Here is a 21,788-nt window from a genome sequence, read left to right as displayed (position 1 = left end):
TTAGATGATAGTTTCTCACTCTTGAATTTCAGAGTATATTTATGCTTCCTCGGGTTCTATTTTCCACTCTAGACAAACATGCACACATTACAATTTTATGTCCCCACGATGACCATAAATATAAAAAGCATTGTACAATGATTCACTACTTGCCCTGAAATGGTCTCACAAAGACCTCTCAAGGTAACAGAGATTATTCCCTTCACTACTGCTCCCAACCATTGGGAAGCTCTTTTCTGTTTGCTCCTGAACACTGGCCCAAATCCAGGAACTCAACCCATATGGAAGGCTGTCTGGATTGACCAGGAGAGGGGTTGCACCTGTTTCTTCCCCTCGGAGGTGACATACCCGGTCAGTCTTTCCTTCTGTCTGAACACTGGCATGACTTCGGACTTCATAATCCTCTTCTAGGTCAGAAACGTCCTCCAGCTCCTCCGGGGTCTGCAACAAGAAAGCAAAGCAGTGTGTGTAGCAGTTCATTTGTTACAGGTTCTTCAAAAGGTATTCATCATTATATGACCCAGCAATTCTATTCGGAGTAAGATGCCAAAAAGAAATGAAAAATTCTTAAATGCAAAACTTGCACATTAATGTTTATTAGCATTAGTCATAATGGGCAAAGGTGGACACAATGCAAACATCCATCCACTAGTGAAATGTTTAACCAAATGTGATGTATCCAGGTAATTAAATATTTTAAAACCAAAATGAGGTATGAAAATACTGACATATTAAAAATTAATGAACTGTGAAAATATTATACTAAGTGGGGAAGCCTTCAGACACAAAAGTCCACACATTTTATGATTTCATCCAGGATAGGTAAGTCCAAAGATGTAAGAAATGGGTTTGTGTTTTACAGGGACCAAGGAGTCCCTGTAAGGGGAGTGATTATTATCTGGTTTATAGTTTCTTTTGGAAATGATGAGAAGATTTTAGAAACCAAGAAGGGATGGCTTCACAATTTTATGAAAATGTGATAAAACACTGAATTGTAAATTTAAACATGGAAAACATCTATGATATGTGAATTGAAACCCCAAATATTTTAAAGCAAATTTTTAATAGCTAGAAGAGCCCCCCACCCCTGGTGTGAGTAATAATTTGACTAAACACTGTGATTCCCAGAAACCAAAGTATCTAATTATGATAAATGAGTGGAGTAAATATCATTATGACAAATGCCATCAAAGTACAAACCCCAAATAATCAAGAAATAGTTTTGAAGCCACTTTCTGTGTTTATTTATAGATAAACATACAAATGTACATATGCATATATGTGTGTATATAGACATGTAATCATCTATTATGCATATACCCATAGGTTGTAGTCATTAGGGGTCATCAGCTCCGTTCCGACTCATAGCAACCCTATGAACAACAGAGAGCAACATTGCCCGGTCATACATAATCCTCACAATTCTTCTGTTTGAACCCATTGGTGCAGCCATTGTGCCAACCCACTTTGTCTAGAGTTTTCCTTTTTTCCCTCTGCCGCTCCACTTTACCAAGCACGATGTCCTTCAGCGAGTGGTCTCTCCTGATAACGTGATGAAATTCCATAAGACTATGTCTCATCAGTCTTGCTCCTAAGGAGTATTATGGCTATACTTTTTCCAAGATAGATTGGTTTGTTGTTTGGAAGTCCATGGTATTTTCAGTATTCTTCACCAGCACCGCAATTCAAATGCATTGACTTTTCTTCAGTCTTTCCTAGTCATTGTCCAACTTCCATGTGTGTATGAGGCAATTGAACATACCATGACTTGGGTCTGGGGAACTCTAGACCTCAAAGTGACATCCTTACTTTTCAACACTTAAAGAGTTCTTGTGTAGCAGATTTACCTAAAGCAACTTGTCTTTTAGTCTCTTGATTGCTGCTTGCATAAGCATCTGCTTGGATGGAAGCAAGATGAAGTCCTTGACACCTTTTTTCTTTTCTCTTTTATCATGATATGACCTCTTGGTTCCCTTGTGAAGAGCCGGGTCTTCTTGACATTGGACTGTGATCACTAAGGAAGGCTGCAATTGATCTTCATTAGCAAATGCTCTGAGCCCTCTTCACTTTCAGGAAGCAAGGTTTTGTCCTCTGCAATTGAAGGTTGTTACTAAGCCTTCCTCTAATCTTGATGTCTTAGTTTTCTTTACATAATCCAGCTTTTCTGCAGTTGGGTTTTTCTGCCCTTGGGTTTTATGTATGTGTGTGGTATCTATATTCATATACATATTGAGTGGAAAATGATAACATTTTTATGTCCTTTTTAAAAAAAAGAAACTTAAAGCTTTGGGGAGGCTTTATCTCATTTATTCTTTAAGTATCCCTAGGCAGAGAGATAGGTAGTATTATTATAACTATAACACACAGTGGAAGGGACTTCATAAATGTTTGGCACTAAACAGAAAAGAATTATTTAGTCATCTAATAGGAGGGGCAAGGGAAAAACGGGAAAGCGGTACCAGAAAATAATAGTCATGTTCATAATTTTCCCCCCAAATTCAGGGTGAATTCTAAACCACAGATCCTCACTGACTTCCATGGCCTTTGTAAATTCCAATAAATTCCATAGCAATGTCAGTAGGTCAGACACTCAGGGAACCTGAGTGGATGGACCGATCGATGTTCAACCGAAGCAGAAAACTGGCCCAGCTAATTCAATGTGACCATACAAGCTTAGCTGATGACCAAGGATGATTTTGAGTAAACAAAGAAGAGTACCCAGATGTCAAGATATATTTTAACATTAGGAATAGAGAAATCAATGCAAGCATTTTAAAATTTAGAAATCTAAGAAAATTTCTCTTGATTGGAGGATGTTTGATTACACACAAACGCACATATTCACTGACTTTCAAGCAATTCTTCCTTGCCCATGCCCTTAAGTCAGGAATTTACTTTTTTACAAGATCCTGCATTATCCTGCATGTCAATGGCATAGAGTTACAATCACCTCACGTCCTGAGTGCTGCCCGGGGCCGATCTGCTCTGCCTGCAGCTTTCACCAAGGAGCTCACAGGATCCATGCTCAGAAAAACGGTCCCTCGTCAATTTATCTGAAACCATCTCCTTCCACCTCACCCGGTGTATTTTCTTTAGATCCATTACCATAATCACAAACTTAAACTATATTTTTACCTTCTGCATTTTCATTTGTAAAATTAATTTTGCCTTAGTTGTTTTTTCCCCAAATACCATAACTTTCATGAGACTAGAAATGTCTGTCATAAGCACTCCTTTATAGCACCATCTGAAACCATATACATAGTGTGTGCTCAATAAATGATTGCAAGCTGGATAAAAATATTAAGTGATAAAATAGAATGCATTGAGTGACTCTGCTGTCCAAGACCTTTTAAACGGGTGGAAGAGCAAAGACACCACTTTGAAGACCAAGTTGCAACTGATCTAATCCATGGAATTTTCAATTGTGGCATCAGCTGATTAAAACTGGGCAGCGAATGAGGAAGACTGAAGAAGAATTTATGGATTTGAATTATTATCTTGGTGAAGAATATTGAAAGTACCGTGGACTGTCAGAAGAACATACACACAGCAAATCTGTCTTGGAATAGAGATGTTGACAAGAGAGAGAGGAGTATATATCTGCATGCTTACCTACATATCTACATACATGTGGAGAAATATGTTCCATAGACTAAATAAGATTCCAGGACTTGTAGAGAAGGAAGAGTCATATGTATCCCATAGATGCTAGTGATTCTGTCCTATCACCTTGAAGCACAAGGTGGACATAAAAAGAATAGCATCTATAATAAATAGACAAGTGTTTCAAGACTTGCTGAGATCCTGAGAAAAATGTGTGGCGCGGAAACACCAAAATTGCCAAGATAGATAAGCACCTGGGCAAAACCAACTTGCCTCTCATTTGTAAATACTGTGGACAGGTAACCACTGCTCAGTATCTTTCCGTGGAACCTTCGTGGAACCTAACCCTCATGAGAAGAGTCTTTCAACCTTGGTGTTAAGGAGAGTTGATGGCGGAGGATAAGACATGCTTTGAGGAGCTGTGCTCTGTCTCAGTCAGTGTTGAGCACCATCCTACTCACCGGCTTCAGGAGCACCCTCTCAAGTTCAACAATAACTCCATGCACGCTAAGATTTTCTCCAAGCTGGAGGGTGTGATTTGAAGACAATGTCACATTGCCCATGTGAGAAAAGCATTAGGAATAATGGGAATGCCCCCAAATATATATGTTTACTTTTTTAACATGGTTACAATCGAATTGATTAATAGAATATAAAAATAAATGAGATTTTTTTGTGTGGTACCTCTGACTTTGTGGTCAGCAGAAATTTGTACTGCATGCCATACAAGTGTAGTCATAATACAGAAGAGGGCCTTCTATTCATTTTAATAGTGGCCAAACTGCAGATAGATTAAGGAAAACGAAATGATGAACTTCATTCCAGTCTCAATATCAAAATTTAACAGGCTGCTACAATTATAATAAATTTGCTTTCCAATTTTATTCATAATTAAGAGATCATTGCCTACAGACAAATAGTGGTAGTTCAAATTTGTTTGATCATTATAAAGAGGTTATGCTACATGTTGAGGATCTTAAAATGAATAAAATATAACCTTTCATTCAAAAGATAATTAGGAAATATTATCTTATCCACAATCAAGGCAGACATTGTTCAAATTCCTACTTTATCAAATAAGATATCCTTTTCTAAATTGATTTTTTTCCTAATGATATGTATAATGTAAGTGTATTTCTCCATTCTTGCTTTCAAGAAGAATTCTAGGAATCTTTCTTCTAAGATGGATTTGTTCATTCCTCTACTGTCAACATTAATCCATGAAGACATTTTGAGGAAATATTGAAATAAATTCAGGCCTTGCATCCAGTCCAAACAAAAAGAGAAAGGTAGCAATGCATGAATAGTATAAGTCATAATAAAATTACATATGAATGAGAGCTATTCCATAGAGTATGGTTTGATATTGGAGTTGAAAGGTGAGGCATGGAGAGTTTGAAGATAGAAAAGGAGAGTGAGTGTAAAGGGTATCATGTGACCTGGGAAGATACTTTCTGTCTTGTAAGAACATTGCTGGGCTTAGGATACAATGGTGTATGAATAGAATAGCATGTTAAACACACAGATTTTTCATTCTAAAGCTACTGGTTATATATTTATTGTTGGGCAGTTAACATATTTTCTTATATTTCTATTTCTTCATCTTTAAAATTAGGATAGGTAAGTAAAACTCTATATTTAAACAATCCTTCCAGATTTAGAATTTTTTGAACCTCTATTTAAACTGAAACCATAGCAAAGTTAAGACAAACAGTAAACTGGGTAAAATTGTTCCTTAATAAAATTTCTAAAGGCAGTGAAAATCTGATAAATATGTTTAGTTCAGTGGACAGAAACACGTTACCACAGTAGTTTTTTTTTTCATTTCAATTAAATAACATGGTTGACCCTCTATGTGAACATTTGTTCGTTACAGTCACAGGAGTGGGGAGGCATCTTTAATTGTAGGTGATTTTATAACCTGAGCCACTAACACAGTATCTTACAAAGAGTAGATACTAAATATATAAAAGATAATGTGAATGAATGCAACAATGGAAAAATAGGTAAGAAAATAAACAAGGGTGCAAATAGAAGCATCTCTATTCCCAGTAACAGATAATGGCTGGCTTTTTGATAATCTTTCAAAATATAATTCGCAACTGTCCCCAAGTGTCCTTATTATTCCTGTGATTTCCACAAGCTGCTCCAGCAAAGAATCACGGTCTCTGAAACCCAGAAGGGCAGCTCTTCCCTGCCCTATAAGGTTGTTATGAATTGGAATAAACACAGTAGCAGTGATTTTTATTTTTTTAACTTTGAAGACCATCCAACCCTAGGAATTATGTCATATGATGTAATTACAGAGATTGAGTGTTAGTCCCTTTAATATCTTGATCAATTGAAAAACAATTTTCCCAAGCTACACAGCAGAATATTTATACATACATATTACTAAAGTAAGAATGTTCTACAATATGCAAGAGAGTATGATTTAACATGTAATCAAACAGGACAACTTGGGCAAATAAATCCTACGCATGTAGCATAATGCTGTCAGAGGAGACACAACCAGAGCCATAGTTGTTCTTGTATTTTCTGTGAATAAATCTCTGTTAGGTTGCTACTTAGAAACCAATCCAGTCTAGAAGCAATCAAACGGTCTATCATTTGGTGACTTACGGTTGAGACTGGATAACGACAATTATCATGGGGGTGATCACTGTGATTGCTCAAGTTTATGTAAAGCCTTTCTGAGAACTGAAACAATGGATTATGGAATCACTAAGGGTGAATCATATTTTAGACTCAATTTCTCCTTCTTTTGGAAGCTTGTGGGCAGTCATTCCTCTGCGCCAAAGACCCCAGTGAGGCTAATAACTTCAGGGAAGCACTCCTCAAATCAGCAGAAGGGGTATAAATGAAGGTGACAATGCCAGTATCTTTGTACTTATTCAACCACAAAAGGAGTTGGGCTGCATGTCTAATTCATGGAAACTGTCAAAGGTATTACAGCTGGAGGGTTAGATAGATATATGCAAGACTAATGAAGCCATGATGAAAAATAATGGCAGAAAATCATATTTTTGGAAAGTTCAAATATTAAAAGTGCCCAGACACAAATCAGGATGGTAGCCCTTCTTTACTTTGAGACCAGAAAGGGAAAGATCACTTTTAATCAAAGGCTTTATATGATATGATTCATGAATGAAACTGTATTGGGTGAGTCTACATTCCTTTTTTCATTCAGTCTTAGTCATAAACTTTAACGGCAATTGTGACCACTTTAATACCATAGCAAAGCACAATGAGCCTTAGACTTAACGGAACTTGTCCAATATCACACAGCTAATAGAGTAGGGGCCAGTGCTCATTTTATGAACCATATAAACTTGGTAGTCACAAATGCATGGTAAATGTTGGAATTGAGCAATTAAAACTTACAAGTCCAGAAAATAGAGTTCCAAAGAGCACGAACAGGCTTCTCAAAGAGCTAGTCAGGTCAGGTATGCAGAGGCTTTGAGTAGAATAACATCGGATTTTCCCTGAATCTCCATCATTCCTGCGAGATCTAATTTCTAGACCTCTGAAAACTTTGTGACTAAAGAACATAGGTGATTTCATCCTTCAAAACTGGTCCACTGCTGCTGATCTGCTTACATGTTATTGTTTCTGAAAATCTAACTAAAGGAAAGTTTGCTACTTCTTTCTCAGATTTGTGGTGCCTTGGCTTAAACTTACATCAAGCAGTAGATAATGCAATGTTAGCCCATCGCTAACATTGCAATAACGATGTAAATAACTTCATAAATGTGTGTGGACCTGAAAAATGCTCCAAAATTCACAGAGTCACTATTTTATAAACGTGCACCCCACACACATATACATATGCATAAGTGTTTCAGATATGTTTGATTAACTCTCCTAATTGTGATAGAATTTTGTCTTGCTTCAAACAATAATCAATATTACAGAAGGAGCAGTCAAGAAATTAAATAATGTATTGTATTGAATAAATCTGCTGCTCAAAACCTCTTTAAAGTTTTGAAAAGCAAGATGTTACTTGAAGAAAAATATGTGCTGACCCAGGTCATGGTATTTTTAAACCACCTGGTATGCATATGAAAGTTGAATATTTAATAAAGAAGAGTCTGAAGAAAGATAGATGTGTTGCGGTGCTGGTAAAGAATATTGAAATTGCCATTGACTGCCAAAGAATAAACAAATCTGTTTTGGGAGAACTACAGTCATAATACTTCTTGGAGGACTGAATGATAAGACTTTATCGCACATAGTTTGGACATATAGTCCAGTGAGGTTGGTCCCTGGAGGGAGTCGTCTTGCTTTGTAATATAGCCAGGCAGCAATAAATAAATAAATAAATAAATAAATAAATAAATAAATAAATAAATAAATAAATAAACAGACTTTTGGCAAGATGGATCGGCAAAGTGGCTGCCTTGATGGGCTCACAATTAACAACTGTTGTGAGGGTGGTACAAGACTGGGCAGAGTTGTGTTCTGTTGTGTACCAGGCCTCTATGAGTGGGAACCCATTGATGGCACTCAATAACAACCAAGACCATAGTGACAGTAACCTACTATCAACTCTGCTGGTCAGGTTTCTACCATTATTTTATCTAACATGCAGCAATCAACTCCATGAGGGGCTCTTCTGTGAGTGTCCAACCAATTGTGAGAAGATTCGACTAGGGTGCTAACCTCCCGGTTGGCAGGTACGTGCTTACCTGTTTCATCACCAAGGCCATGGCAGCCACAGCAGTAGTAGTATACTTGTAGTTGTTGTTGTTCGGTGCCATCCAGTCCATTCTGACCCATAGTGACCCTGTGCACAACAGAATGAAACGTTGCCCTGCCCAGCACCATTCTAAAAAGTGTCCCTTGGTCTGAGTCATTGTAGCCACTGCGTCAATCCATCTCACGGAGGACCTTCCTTTTCACTCCCCTCCACTTTAGTAAGCACGATCTCCTCCCACAGGGACCGGTCTCTCCTGACAATATGTCCAAAAGCATGTAAAACAAAGCCTTGCCATCTTTGCCTCTAAGGAGCTCTCTGGATGTGCTTCTTCCAAGGTCCAAATGGCCGGCGATGTTTCAAAGCTTTGCATAAGGTTCTCAGCAGTTCTTTCCTTGAAAGTGGCCATGGAGTCTTCTTCATTTTCTCTTCTCCTCTGGACACTCCACTGAAGCCTCTTCAATTCGGGTGGCCTTGTTGGCCTTTGAAACACCAGCGACATCGCTTCACAGCAACACACATGCCATCACAGTACAACAAACTAACAGACAAAAGATTACTAATAAAAAAACCTCACTCTCAAATTTTGGCTCAAAATCTCTACTCAAAATTACAGACTCACTTACTAGAAATATCACTACATTCTAATAGATTTGAGTAAGTAAATTTTCAGGTTTTTTGTGTGACTCCATAATCAAACAGATACTGTATATGCGATGCTGCCTTTATACCTAGAACAGATGGCTAAAGAAGGTCCTTAATTAAAAAAAAAACTGTTCACTTTTCTTTTGTGAAGCTACATTATAGATATTAAAATAAGAGCTTCTCTGACAGTGTCCAGCTACCAAAAGATATAGCCTCTGGAGCCTTAAGGATTGAAGAAAAAGAAGAGGCCACCTAGCTGAGAAGCATCAAAGCCCACATGGAAGAAGCACACCAGCTTGGCTGACCATGAGGTGTAGAAGAGACCAGCTGTCAGACATCAAAGAGTTAAAAACCATATCAGTGGTTACTCATCTTCCTGACACAACCACTAAAGACAAACGTGTGCATAAGCAAATGTGGTGAAGAAAGCTAATGGTGCCCGGCTATTAAAAGACATAGTGTCCAGGGTCTTAAAAGCTTGAAGATAAACAAGTGGCCATCTAGCTGAGAAGCATCAAAGCCCACATGGAAGAAGCAAATGAGCCTGTCTGACCACAAGGTGCAGAAGGGACCAGTTATCAGACAGCAAAGAGCTAAAAATCATATCAGTGGGTGCCCACCTCCCAGATACGATCAATGAAGCAAAAAATGTGCATAAGCAAATGTGGTGAAGAAAGCAGATGGTGCCCAGCTATCAAAAGATATAGCATCTGGGGTCTTAAAAGCTCAAAGATAAACAATTGGCCATATAGCTCAGAAGCAACAAAGCCCACATGGAGGAAACACACCAGCCTGTGTGACCACGAGCTGTCAAAGGGATCAGGTATTAAGCATCAAGGAGCATAAAATCTTATCATTGAAAATGCGGGTGAGTGCAGAGTAGAGACTCAACGACCAAAGTTACCCAACTGGACATCCCTTGCTGAGCGGCTATGGAGAGGAGATGAACCAGGCAGGGTGCAGGATAGCAACAATGAAACACATAACTTTCCTCTAGTTCTTAAATACTTCCCCCCTCCCCCCACTATCATGATCCCAATACTACCTTGCAAATCTGGCTAGACCAGAGGATGTACATAGGTACAGAGAGCAACTGGAAACACAGGGAATCCAGGACAGTTGACTCCTCCAGAACCAGTGAGGAGAGCGGCGATGCCTGGAGGATGGAGAGAATGTGGGGTAGAAAGGGGAATTGATACAGGAATCTACACATAGCCTCACCCTTGGGGGATGGACAGCAGAGAAGAGGGCAGGGGGAGACGTCAGACAGTGTAACATATGACAAAATAATAATAATAATATATGAATGATGAAGGGTTCACGAGGTAGGGGGAGTGGGGAGGAAGGGGAAAATGAGCAGCAGATAATAAGGGCTCAAGTAGAAGGCAAATGTTTTGAGAATGATGATGGCAACAAATGTACATATGTTTTTGACACAATGGATGTGTGTATGGATTGTGATAAGAATTGTAAGAGCCCCCAATAAAATGATTAAAAAAAAATAAGAGTTTCGGAGAATACCTAATGACAGGGAATATGTGCTTGATAAACTGTTAATTCTTTACACTTATTTCAGCTACCATATATACTCGAATATAAGCCGGCCAGAATATCAGACAAGGCACCTAATTTTACCACAAAAACTGCATTAAAGTGCTGAAACATTCAGTTAATATGCAATTATATACGGTATTTCAAATAGATATTGCATAGATAGAAAGAGCCCTGGGGGTGCAGTGGTTAAGCGTTCATCTGCTAACCAAAAGTTTGGTGATTCAAACCCACAAACTACTCCATGAGAGAAAGAGGTAGCAGTCTGCCACCATAAAGATCACGGCTTTGGAAACCCTGTATGCTCCAGTCGTCACTACCACGGAGCCAATTCCTACTCATGGCAGCCCTGATGGACAGGGTAGAGCTGCCCCGTTGGCTCTCAGAGACGGCAACTTTGTATGGGCACAGAAAGCATCTTTGGGAGTAGCAAGTAGCTGGTGGAATCAAACTGTTGACCTTCCAATTAGCAGCTGGATGTGTAACCAATTACACTGCCAGGGTTCATGCGAACCCTAGGAGTAAGCTCGACTCTGTCCCATCAGCTCGCTGTGGATCAGAATCAGTCCCAGGCTGTTGGGTTTGGGTTATACATACACATACCAAAAGGAAAAAGGAGGGAGAGGGAGATAAAGAAGAGAAGAGTGGAGAAAAGCGGATAAAGGGCATCAATGTATTTTATATGGTTTTAAGCATTTATAATACATATCACTTTTATCATCAGGAAAAACTGTGGGCAATAAAAGTAACTGGGCAATTTGCTTAAAGCTCTAGTGGCATTTCAAGTACATGTCGGCAATAAAATAAAGGTTGGAGGGTGAGAACTGCAACTCTCCCAGCAAAGGCGCAGAGCTGGTCTTGTTATCTTGCAATAGGTCCATCATCAATGCCCAATATTTGAAGTTGATGTGGACACAGACAAACAACTTTCAGAAGGAGAGAAGGAAATTACAAGGTATTCCTTCATTATCAGAGCAAACATTAAAGAAGATTGTGTTAGCAGATACAGTGTGATGTCCCTCTCCCGGACCCTCTGATATTTCCCCATGTTGCATTCTTTTCTCTTCAGCGCTGCAGACTTGTCAAAGCAGGTGCTTCAGTGTCTAATATATAACCTTTTCATTGTCTCAGAAACTGGTTATACAAAGTGTTCGATCACAAAGGTTATAAGGGAAAGGAATGTCCTGGCTTCACTTCCCAGTGGAGGCATATGTTTATTAATCTACTGGAAATCTTCACTTTCAGAAACTGGTAGTATGCCACACATAATTTCAACAGTCCTAACCAAATCCATCCATCTAGATTTGCAATATAATCCTAGACACAGTAATAAAGCAAAAGTCTGCTTGCTGTGTTCCAACCACGAGCATTATGTAAGGCTAAGCAGGCTGTCCCAGCCCTATACTCCTATTTCAATGAAGTAACAAAATAGAAAAATATGAAAGAAGCTCCCCATTACTGAGAGGATGTTGCTCAATGAGGCAGTAATTCAGGTCTATATTAGAGTTTTTTGACATATTATTCAAGGTTACTGAATTGAAGTTTGCTTTATGAGACAGACAAATTCCCTGCACAGGTTGAATAAAATAGCCTAAGTTGGCAGGGTGTATATATAATACAAAACACTAGAATGCAACAAAACAAATATTTAGACAACCCCTAAGGAAGAATTATGCTCTGTATATAAAGGGGCTTTTAAGTCCCCAAACTAAAGGGCCCATTTGTAGAAGCCAGTGAATGCAAACTAGTGATAGAAATAAAGTTAGCATTTGTGTGTGGGGAAATGGTTAAGAGCAATAGAAATGGTAAGAGTGAATAGAAAGGGGCAGGAATAAGCATTTGGATTGGATGAATATGACCCTTCTTTTGACAGTGAGGCTGACTTTATGGACATATAAGCCTGTCTGTGAAGGGATTGTGTCTATAAAATTATATGTTTTAAATACATGTAGTTTAATCTAATACCAAAGTGTTTCTTAATCCAGCCAACACTGTTCTCATCATCTGCCCTTTCTCCTGCAATATCTCTACCTGGACAGCTCCCCCGAGAGTCCGCCCGACTTCTCTCTGCTCCCGTGGCCGTTGGCAAACCTAAGTTTATTATAGATCAAAGATTACAAAGGGCAAGAATAAGCATTTGGGTTTGAAGGATATGATCTTTCTTTTGATTGTGAAGTTGACTTCAGGGATAAATGGGCATATTTACAAAAAGTTTTATTTCTAGAAAAACATGTTTCAACTATGTTTAGTTTATCAAATATTGATTATACCTCAATAAAACTGTTAAATATGTGAAATTCATATAAGGCCACTTATGTTAGATCAAGCAGTGCAACCTAAAGCTTTTTGAGAGAGTTCATGGAAGGATAAGTATTAGAAAATGATTTAAAGTCAACTAATGTCCTATCATATTTTTTGCATTTAACAAAAATTTCAACTGCAGTAAAGAGTCTTGTACTCGATTGTTGAATAATTTTTAGATGGGCTCTAGTGAAGACACACCTTGTTCACAAGCTTCATGGGTTCTCCAGCCAGAGGAGCTTCGATGTAAAAAACAAACAAAGACTTACCCTTTCGTCAGAATGATAATTGCTGTGTGTGTGTGTATGTGTATGTGTGTGTGTGTGCGCGCATGGGGGAGGGGGTTCAGTATGAATATAGATATGAAAAGGTCACTGATAAGAAAAGCCGTAATCAGTAGCACCTGCGTGGCTTTCAGCTGCTCCAAGAGAAAACACAAGATTCTCTACTTTGACAAAGATATACAGTCTCCAAAACTCACAGAGGGCAGTTCTTCCTTGCCCCGGGAGAAAGCCGTGCATCACAATTGCAGGGAAGGCAGTGAGGGAGTTGAGCCGACTTACCAAGCACGGTGTCCTTTCCCAGGGATTGGGTAACATGTCCAAACACATGAGAAGGATCCTTCTGGCTGTACTTCTTCCATGACAGAGTTGTTTGTTCTCTTTGTAAGCCACAGTTCTTTCAAGATTCGTTACGGCACCATCATTTGAATGTATAAATCCTTCTCTGTGTTTTATTCAGTGTTCTACTCTCACATGCATATCAGACGATTGACAATCCCGTGGTTTGGAAATGTGCAACTTAGACCTCAAAGTGAAATCCTGCAGGGAGCTTCATGTCCCTCAGCCTTGGATCAATGCCATATACAACCTTCATCTATTTACTCTCGGTTTCCTGTCATATATTGTGCCTAATGGTCTTCATGCCCTTGTTTCCCCTGTAGTCATTAGTTACTTGACCTTTGCTAGGATTGGTGCTCAATTGCGAGCAGCCGCTATGCTTATGGGACAACACACACCTGGCGGCACTTCCGCCAGGCGCCCGGTATGCCTCATTAGCATGCGGACCTGTTTGAGCACAATCACCCGCCATTTGGTAGGTGCGTGACTATTGGCTACCCCAGCTATACCTTATTTCCATATGACGTAATGGTGCACGCCATTCACTGGCTATTTAAGCCTCTGCTCTCAGCTCAACAAACAAGACTTGATCAGACTACTGTCTTGTTTACATTCTCCGCGTCTCTGGCCCATCTTCATTCCCAGTCCCTCTTTCAGGTACCCACACTGTTAATGACCCGTGGGACGGGTCAAAATCCTACTTCTCCAACCCCTTACAGAGATCTTGTGAGCTAGATTGACCTAATGCAATTTGTCTTTTGATTTCTTGACTGCTGCTTCCTTGAGCATTGATTGTGGATCTGAACAAGATGAAATCCTTAATGTCAACCTTGTCTTTGTTTATCACGATGTTACCTATTTGTTCAGGTGTGCAGAGTTTGGTTTACTTAGTTGCATTTCATATTAAAGGCTAAAATTCTTGGTCCTCATCCGCAAGTAGTTTCAGCACACAGTGTTGTGTTATCTGCACATATTGGGTTGTTAATAAATCTTCCTGCAGTTCTGCTGTGCTCTTCACATAGTCCTGCTGCTCATCGTGTGTGTTCAGAAAACATTGAATAAACATGGTGACATATACAACCCTGATTTTAAGCCACATGATATTCCCTTTATGAATGATTTTGAATGATTGCCTCATAGTCCAGGTCTGGGCTCTTCTTGAGCACAATGAAGAATTCTGGAAATCTCATCCTGTTTATAGACCATCAAGCATGTACAGAGTACAGCATGCTAGGGATTTTGGGAAAGCCATACATTAAACGAGGACACCATCATTTCAGAACTCAGCAATACTTCTATGTGCTCAATCTACATATCACTAATATACATTTATGCATATTATCCTATTGACTTCCACAAAATGAAACCATACAGAGTATGGCTTCAGAAACCCAAAGTGGCAGTCTCTACTCTGTCTCACAGGTTCACTATGAGTCAGGATTGACTAGTTGGTGGGACAAGTGGCGGGAAAGAAGTCTGGCCAAGTGTATTAACCTCATTGTGTTTGGAATACACTCACTGTCATCAAATTGATTCTGTCTCATAGTGAGGCTATACATCTTTACAGGCCCACATAGTCCCATCTCCCTTCCATGGAGCAATTGGTGGGTTAGAACAGCTGACTTTGTGGTGGGTATCCCACAACTTACACAACTGTTTGGTTTGGAATAGCCAATTCATATTGAAAAAGAATCCTAATGGAAATGTCTTTTGATTTTTGTGTTAGCCTGGGTTGACTAGAGAAACAAATCATTGGCAAAGATACATGTGTAAGAGAGAGTTTTATATAACGGGTAATTGTACATTAAGAAAGCATCCCACCCCAGTCCAGTTCAAGCCCATATGTCTGATATTAGCCCATAAGTCCAATACCAATATATAGAGTCCTTTTCAGACACCAATCCACAAAGTCCTCCTCCATCTCACAAACCACACACTATGATGCTGAATGCAGGAGGAAAGCTGAATCAGCGAACATGTAAGCCTCTCAGCACTGGCAGGGTTCTCCACACAGCTGCTCCAGCACCCAGGGCTGCATCAGGGTAGGTCCATGCAGCTTCTCCTTGGGGATGTCTTGCAGGAAGTGAGCCTTTCCAGCTGAAGCAGGGAACTGGCTAAGGCAGCTGCACCGTGGTCCGACCATCACAAAGTCAGAGACTCGGGAACTAAAAAGGTGAAGCTCATGGAGTCATTTATCCCTCCGCCCTTTAATTAACCCCACATGTGTTTATCAGCCAGGTTAGCACAATAAACTAACTACTTCAGTACATATTCAATATTATCTTTTTGATGAATATATGAAAGATAAATATAAAGTCCTTACTGCAGTATCAAGAACATAGGAAGCACATACACATATGATATTATCTAGGCAGTTCAAAACACACCAGCTGCTCCACAAGAGAAAAATTATGCTATTCCACTTCAATAAAGATTTACAGCCTTGGAAATCCTATGTAGAATTAATTAATTTGATGGCAGTAGGTTTGGGAATTAATTTGATGGCAGTAGGTTTGGGTAAATATGTTAATCAAATTGTAAGTAATACTTTATAGAAATTGGAAATAATATTAGACAAAGACTTAGTATAATTGTCCTGACCTGGCTTTTTTTTTTTTAATTCAATAATGGATACATCATTGGGCTGCTAACTGCAAGGTATGTAGTTGAAACCCACCAGTCACTACATGGAAGATGAGATTCTCAACTCGGGTCAAGATTTATAACTCAATCAGTTAGAATCAATTCCATAGTAATGGGTGTGGTTCACCTTTAGCTATCAAGTTAGCTTAATTTTAGAGTCAAGATGCCTTGTCCTTTATATTCTTTGAGTCACTGTACCTCACAGGACTGTAGGACTAAATGAAAATGTGTAAGCAATTTCTTAAAACCACATTAGATATGTGGACAGGCGTCCCTCCCGCCAGAATAATTTATTTCAGAAGACAGCATCAAAGCTGTAGCTCAGGAAGAGGGACATATCTGATGAGAGCACATGGAAGCAAATGAAGTGGGAGGAAGAGAGAGTGGAGCACATCCTGGCCCACCAAGTCTTGAGGATGATATGCCTTCTCTGAACAGCCAATGTACAGAAAATACCATATGGCCAGCCCCACTATGAGACACACCATCCCTCACTGACCTATTACCCTACAGGGGACAACACTGGAGACAGTGAGTGATTGCACCCAATCTGATCCCACCACACCGAGGCAAAACACTAAGGGCGTGCAACAGAATAGCAAGGGGAACAGAGCAACAAAGTTCTCAGGGCATACCAAAAATAGACTTTGGGGCCAGGGCTTGGCACCCCATCAGATTCAACCGGAAAACACTCCTAAAGGCCTATAAACAGCTTTTGAACTAACTACAAGCTTTCTTTTTGTTGTAGTTGTGCTCTGGTTTTTTTTGTTTTGTTTTATAATTGGCTTTTGTTGTTTTTGTTGTTGTTTTGTTTTTGTCATTGGCTTTTTGTTGTTCTGTTTTCTTTTGTTGCTTGGTTTTGCTCTGTCTTTTTCTTAAAACATTTTATTAGGGATTCATACAACTCTTATCACAATCCATACATACATCAATTGTGTAAAGCACATCTGTACATTCTTTGCCCTCATCATTTTCAAAGCATTTGCTCTCCAATTAAGCCCTGTATATCAGGTCCTCTTTTATTCCCTTCCCTCCCTGTTTTCCCCTCCCTCATGAGCCTTTGATAATTTATAAATTATTATTTTGTCATATCTTTTCCTATCCGACGTCTCCCTTCACCCCCTGCTCTGTCTTGTTTTTGTGCATATTATTATCTCCACAGACCTGTCTAAATAAGATAGGCTGAATGAACAATCTGGAGGAGAAACAACAGGATCAATGGTTCCATGGTGATATGGGAGAGTGGGAGGTGGGGGGAAAGGAACTGGTGTTAACAAACCCATGGACAAGGGAGCAACAAGTGATCCAAATCAGTGGTGAGGAGGGTGTAGGAGGCCTGGTAGTGCGTGATCAAGGGTAATGTAACTGAGAGGAATTACTGAAACCCAAATGAAGGCTGAGCATGTTAGTAGGACAAGAGGAAAGTAAAAGGAAATAGAGGAAAGAGCTAGGAGGCAAAGAGAATTTAAAGAGGTCTAAATAAAGGCATGTACATATGTAAATATATTTGTATATGAGGATGGGGTAATAGATTTACTCATATATTTATAGGTTCAGTATTAAGGTAGCAGATGGACATTGGACCTCCATTCAAGTACTCCCTCAATGCAAGGATACTTTGTTCTATTAAACTGGCATTCCATGATGCTCACCTTCCTGACACAATTGCTGAAGACAAAGCGGGTGCATAAGCAAATGTGATGAAGAAAGTTGATGGTGCCTGGCTATCAAAAGATATAGTGTCTGGGGTCTTAAAGGCTTGGAGGTAAACAAGTGGCCATCTAGCTCAGAAGCAATAAAGCCCACATGGAAGAAGCATACCAGCCTGTGTGATCATATGGTGTCGAAGGGATGAGGATCAGGCATCAAAAAAAAAATCATATCATTGTGAATGAGGGGGAGTAGGGACTCAAAGCCCATCTGTAGGCAATCAGACATCCCCTTACAGAAGGGTCATGGGGAGGAGATGAATCAATCAGGGTGCAATATAACAATGATAAAACATACAACTTTCCTCTACTTCCTAAATGCTTCTCCCCACCTCTACCCCACCCCCACTATCATGATCCCAATTCTACCTTACAAATCTGGCTAGACCAGAGGATGTACACAGGTACAGAAAGGAACTGGAAACACAGGGAATCCAGGATGGATGATCCCTTCAGGACCAGTGCTGTGAGTAGTGATACTGGGAGGGTGGAGGAAAGGTGGGGTAGAGAGGTGAACGGATTATAAGGATCTACGTATAATCTCCTCCCTGGGGGATGGACAGCAGAAAAGTGGGTGAAGGGAGTCATCAGACAGTTTAAGATATGACAAAACAATAATAATTTATAAATTATCAAGGGTTCATTAGCAAGGGGATGTGGGGAGCAAGGGTCAAAAATTAGGAGCTGATGCCAGAGGCTAACGTAGAGAGCAAATGTTTTGAGAATGATGAGGGTAACGAATGTACAAATGTGCTTTATACAATTAATGTTTGTATGGATTGTGATAAGAGTTGTATGGGCCCCCAATAAAATGATTTTTAAAAGATTATTATAAGAGTTGTAAGAGCTCCCAATAAAATGTATTTTTAAAAACCATATTATATAAATGGGAAGACAACTGTGAATAAAAAGAGGAAATGCTAACAGCATCTTTAAAAATAAACTTTCACCCATCCATTGCATTGTTAAATAACTGAAAACAGCCAGAAAGCTCAATTAGTAAAAGAAGCTTGATTGTACTCAGGAAAGTGCTGAATTCATTTAAAGAGTTGAAAATAGATACATTATTTGCTGTCTCCTTTATAAAAATCATTTCCGTGGTATAAAGGTGACCCCAAAGAAGGTGAATCAAAGGATCAGAGACCTCAATGGCATGAAAAAGAGTTTAAACCAGGAGGAACGACAACGTATTACAGCTCGAAGATGTTAAGACAGATCGTGTCAGCAGGGTAGTTAGTGGCTTTCGTCATTTTTTCCTTCTCTACATGGTGTCTATTTTTTTGCCCTAAATATATAACATAAGAGATATATTTTGAAGATTCTAGAAAGGCAATCATGTTAAACTAGGCAGAAAGGCCTAGTGATCCTTCCCAAAATTTGCCACTGAACACACTATGGTTCACAACTGTGTGATCTGCTACAGATCATGATGGTGCTGTCGGGATGGGGAGATTGCAGTTCCTTTTACTTGAGGTCATGAAGAGGTGGGGTCTGCCAGAGGGGTCTGCAACTAAATACAACAAAGGAACCATAAGCCCTGCCTTGAAAAATTGTCTTTAAGCAGCACTGAGTCCACTGAAATACTTCTTTGAAAGCTCTGTAAAACTGTACAGCTCGTGCAATTAAAAAATAACATAACAAAACCACAGAATCCACTGCCATTGCATCAATTGTTACACATAGGGACTCCGCAGGACAAAGCTGAACCATTCTCTGGGGTTTCTAAGACTGCAAATCTTTGCAAGAACACAGTTTCTTTCTCCTGAGGGATAACTTGTGGATTTAAACCACTGACCTTGGTCAGTTCTTCTGGGAGTCCAGGATACATCAGTACCACAAAACAAAATCTTCAAATCTTGACTTTTTTGGCCTTATTTATAGGCGATGCACATGAGAGGATTAAAAGCATCATGGCTTGGGCCAGGCCTGTGTTAGACATCAAAGTTGCTTTTGAACTTAAACAATGTCTTTTGCAGCACATTTGCCCATTTTTAGATGACATTTGATTTCTCAGCTGCTGTTTCCATGGGTGTTGTTTGTGGATCCAAGTATAAATAAATCTTTTACAACTTCAATCTTTAAAATTTTCCTTGATGTTGCACATTGGCCCATTTATGAGCATTTTGTTTTGGTAATCTCTATTGAGCATGGTGGACTTCAATCTTAGTTAAGTGCTTTGGGTTGACCTCATTTTAGGCAAAGAAAGTTTTATCTGTATTTTGAAGGCTTTTGATGATTTCTTCCAAAATCTGATGCTTTGTTCTTCTGGATGTAGTCCAATTCTCAGATTATTTGTTGAGCACACAGATGGAATAAGTAAGGTGAAAGGAGATATTCCTGATGTGAATTTTCCTGATTTTGAACTATGGCGAATCCCTTTGCTCTGTCTGAATTACTTTGCACGAAACAGCGGTGGAAGTGAACACAACTGAGCTCTTTTGGTTTCCCTGTTGCCGAGAGGCAGGATGCAAACACGCCTTTATGCCCCATCTTTCTTACCAATTCTGACACCAATCATTGCTCTTGTAGCACTCTGCTGGGCTAGACATGTGGGATCACTATAAGGGGGAAGGAATTTAATGGCAGTAAGTTTGGGTAAATATGTTAATCAAATTGTAAGTGATACCTTACAGGAATAGGAAATAATATTAGACAAGGACTTAGAATAATTGTACTGACTAGTATTTTTTTCTTTAGTTCTATACTGCATTCAAAGTATTAAAAGGCAACTATGGTAGGTAATTTTGAGAATTAAGATGTACTTAACACAAGCCATGGCCTTTTTAATCACATCATATGCACATAATAGCTGGAAAGTAAAAAGGAAGAAAAGAGCATTCACACTGTTGAACTATGGTATTGGTTAAGAATGATCAATATAGCATAAAAATCTAGAAGAACAAATACATTTGTTTTGGGAAAAGTATAGTCAGAAGACTCCCAAAATATCAAACAAAATCCCAAACTAGCAAAATGAAGCCGGTACCTCATTTTTTGTAAGTGTCTAAGTATCATATCCTAGCTGGTGTTTACTTCCCATTCAAAAGGGAGTGTCAGAATGGCTTTGAAACTATGATCCATCATGAGGTTGCCTATAAGAGACACACCTTAGATACAAGGGTATGTACCGACTTAAAAAAAAGGCAGGAAAAGAATATTCATGCAACTAGTAACAAAATAAGAACAACTAATATATATACTTATATCTGATAAAATATTTTTATCAAAATATAATAAACAAGGGCATTACTACTAATAAAAGAGTCATTTTATCAAAAAGATATAGCAACATAGCTAATACGAGGAGCCCTGGCTGTGGAGTAGTTATGCACTGGTCTCCTAACCGAAAAATCAGTGGTTTGAAACCATCACCCCTGCCAGGGAGGAAGCAAAGGCTTCCACGGCCACAGGGAGTTACAGCCTGGGAAACCCGCAGCAGCAGCTCTACTCTGGCCGCTCTATCCAATGGGCCAGCATCCAAGGAGATGCATTGAGTTTTGAGTGTGGTTTATGAACCCACTATTAGAGCTCCACATATCTGAAATAAATACTTGGTAATATGGAAGGAGTGGTTTAGTACACCACTTTTCAAGTCTTTGCATAGAAATCTAAAAATAAATCAGTATAAATGAAAGTCGAATACTTAGAAATCAACCAAATGAAGGAAGCAGAATATTGTGAAAAACTGTGCTCTGAAAAAACTGTTAACTGATAAAATGCACAAATTTCAGGAAGAAGGTAACCTATTTAGACCCACAAAAATGTACAAAATATCCACCATCCCCTAAAAACTGAAGAGTTTGAATAAATGATAATAAGCCACCCAACAACAAAAAGTCCGAGATATGACACTGCAGACAGCTGTTAAACGTTTTTTGTATTTATAAATTATTAAGGGTTCATGGGGGGGGGGAGCAGGAAGGGAGGGAGGGGGAGGGAAAAAAGGAAACTAAGCTGATTCCAGGAACCCAAGCAGAAGGCAGATTTTGAGAATGACGAGGGCAACGAATGTGTAAG

General features: G+C 39.2%; 1 protein-coding gene across 1 annotated transcript in view; it reads right to left on the bottom strand.

The window, feature by feature from the left end:
* The window catches only part of CTNNA3 (catenin alpha 3), a 1,794,797-nt gene that overhangs the window by 208,270 nt on the left and 1,564,739 nt on the right, over positions 1-21,788 (bottom strand). The window contains exon 13 of the mRNA XM_075534447.1: positions 349-441. Within this exon, the coding sequence (XP_075390562.1) occupies positions 349-441 (93 nt within the window). The remainder of the gene's footprint in view (positions 1-348; positions 442-21,788) is intronic.

The sequence above is a fragment of the Tenrec ecaudatus genome, chromosome 16, assembly GCF_050624435.1.
Source record: "Tenrec ecaudatus isolate mTenEca1 chromosome 16, mTenEca1.hap1, whole genome shotgun sequence".
NCBI classification, from domain to species: domain Eukaryota; kingdom Metazoa; phylum Chordata; class Mammalia; order Afrosoricida; family Tenrecidae; genus Tenrec; species Tenrec ecaudatus.
This window is presented reverse-complemented; position numbering and strand designations above follow the sequence as displayed.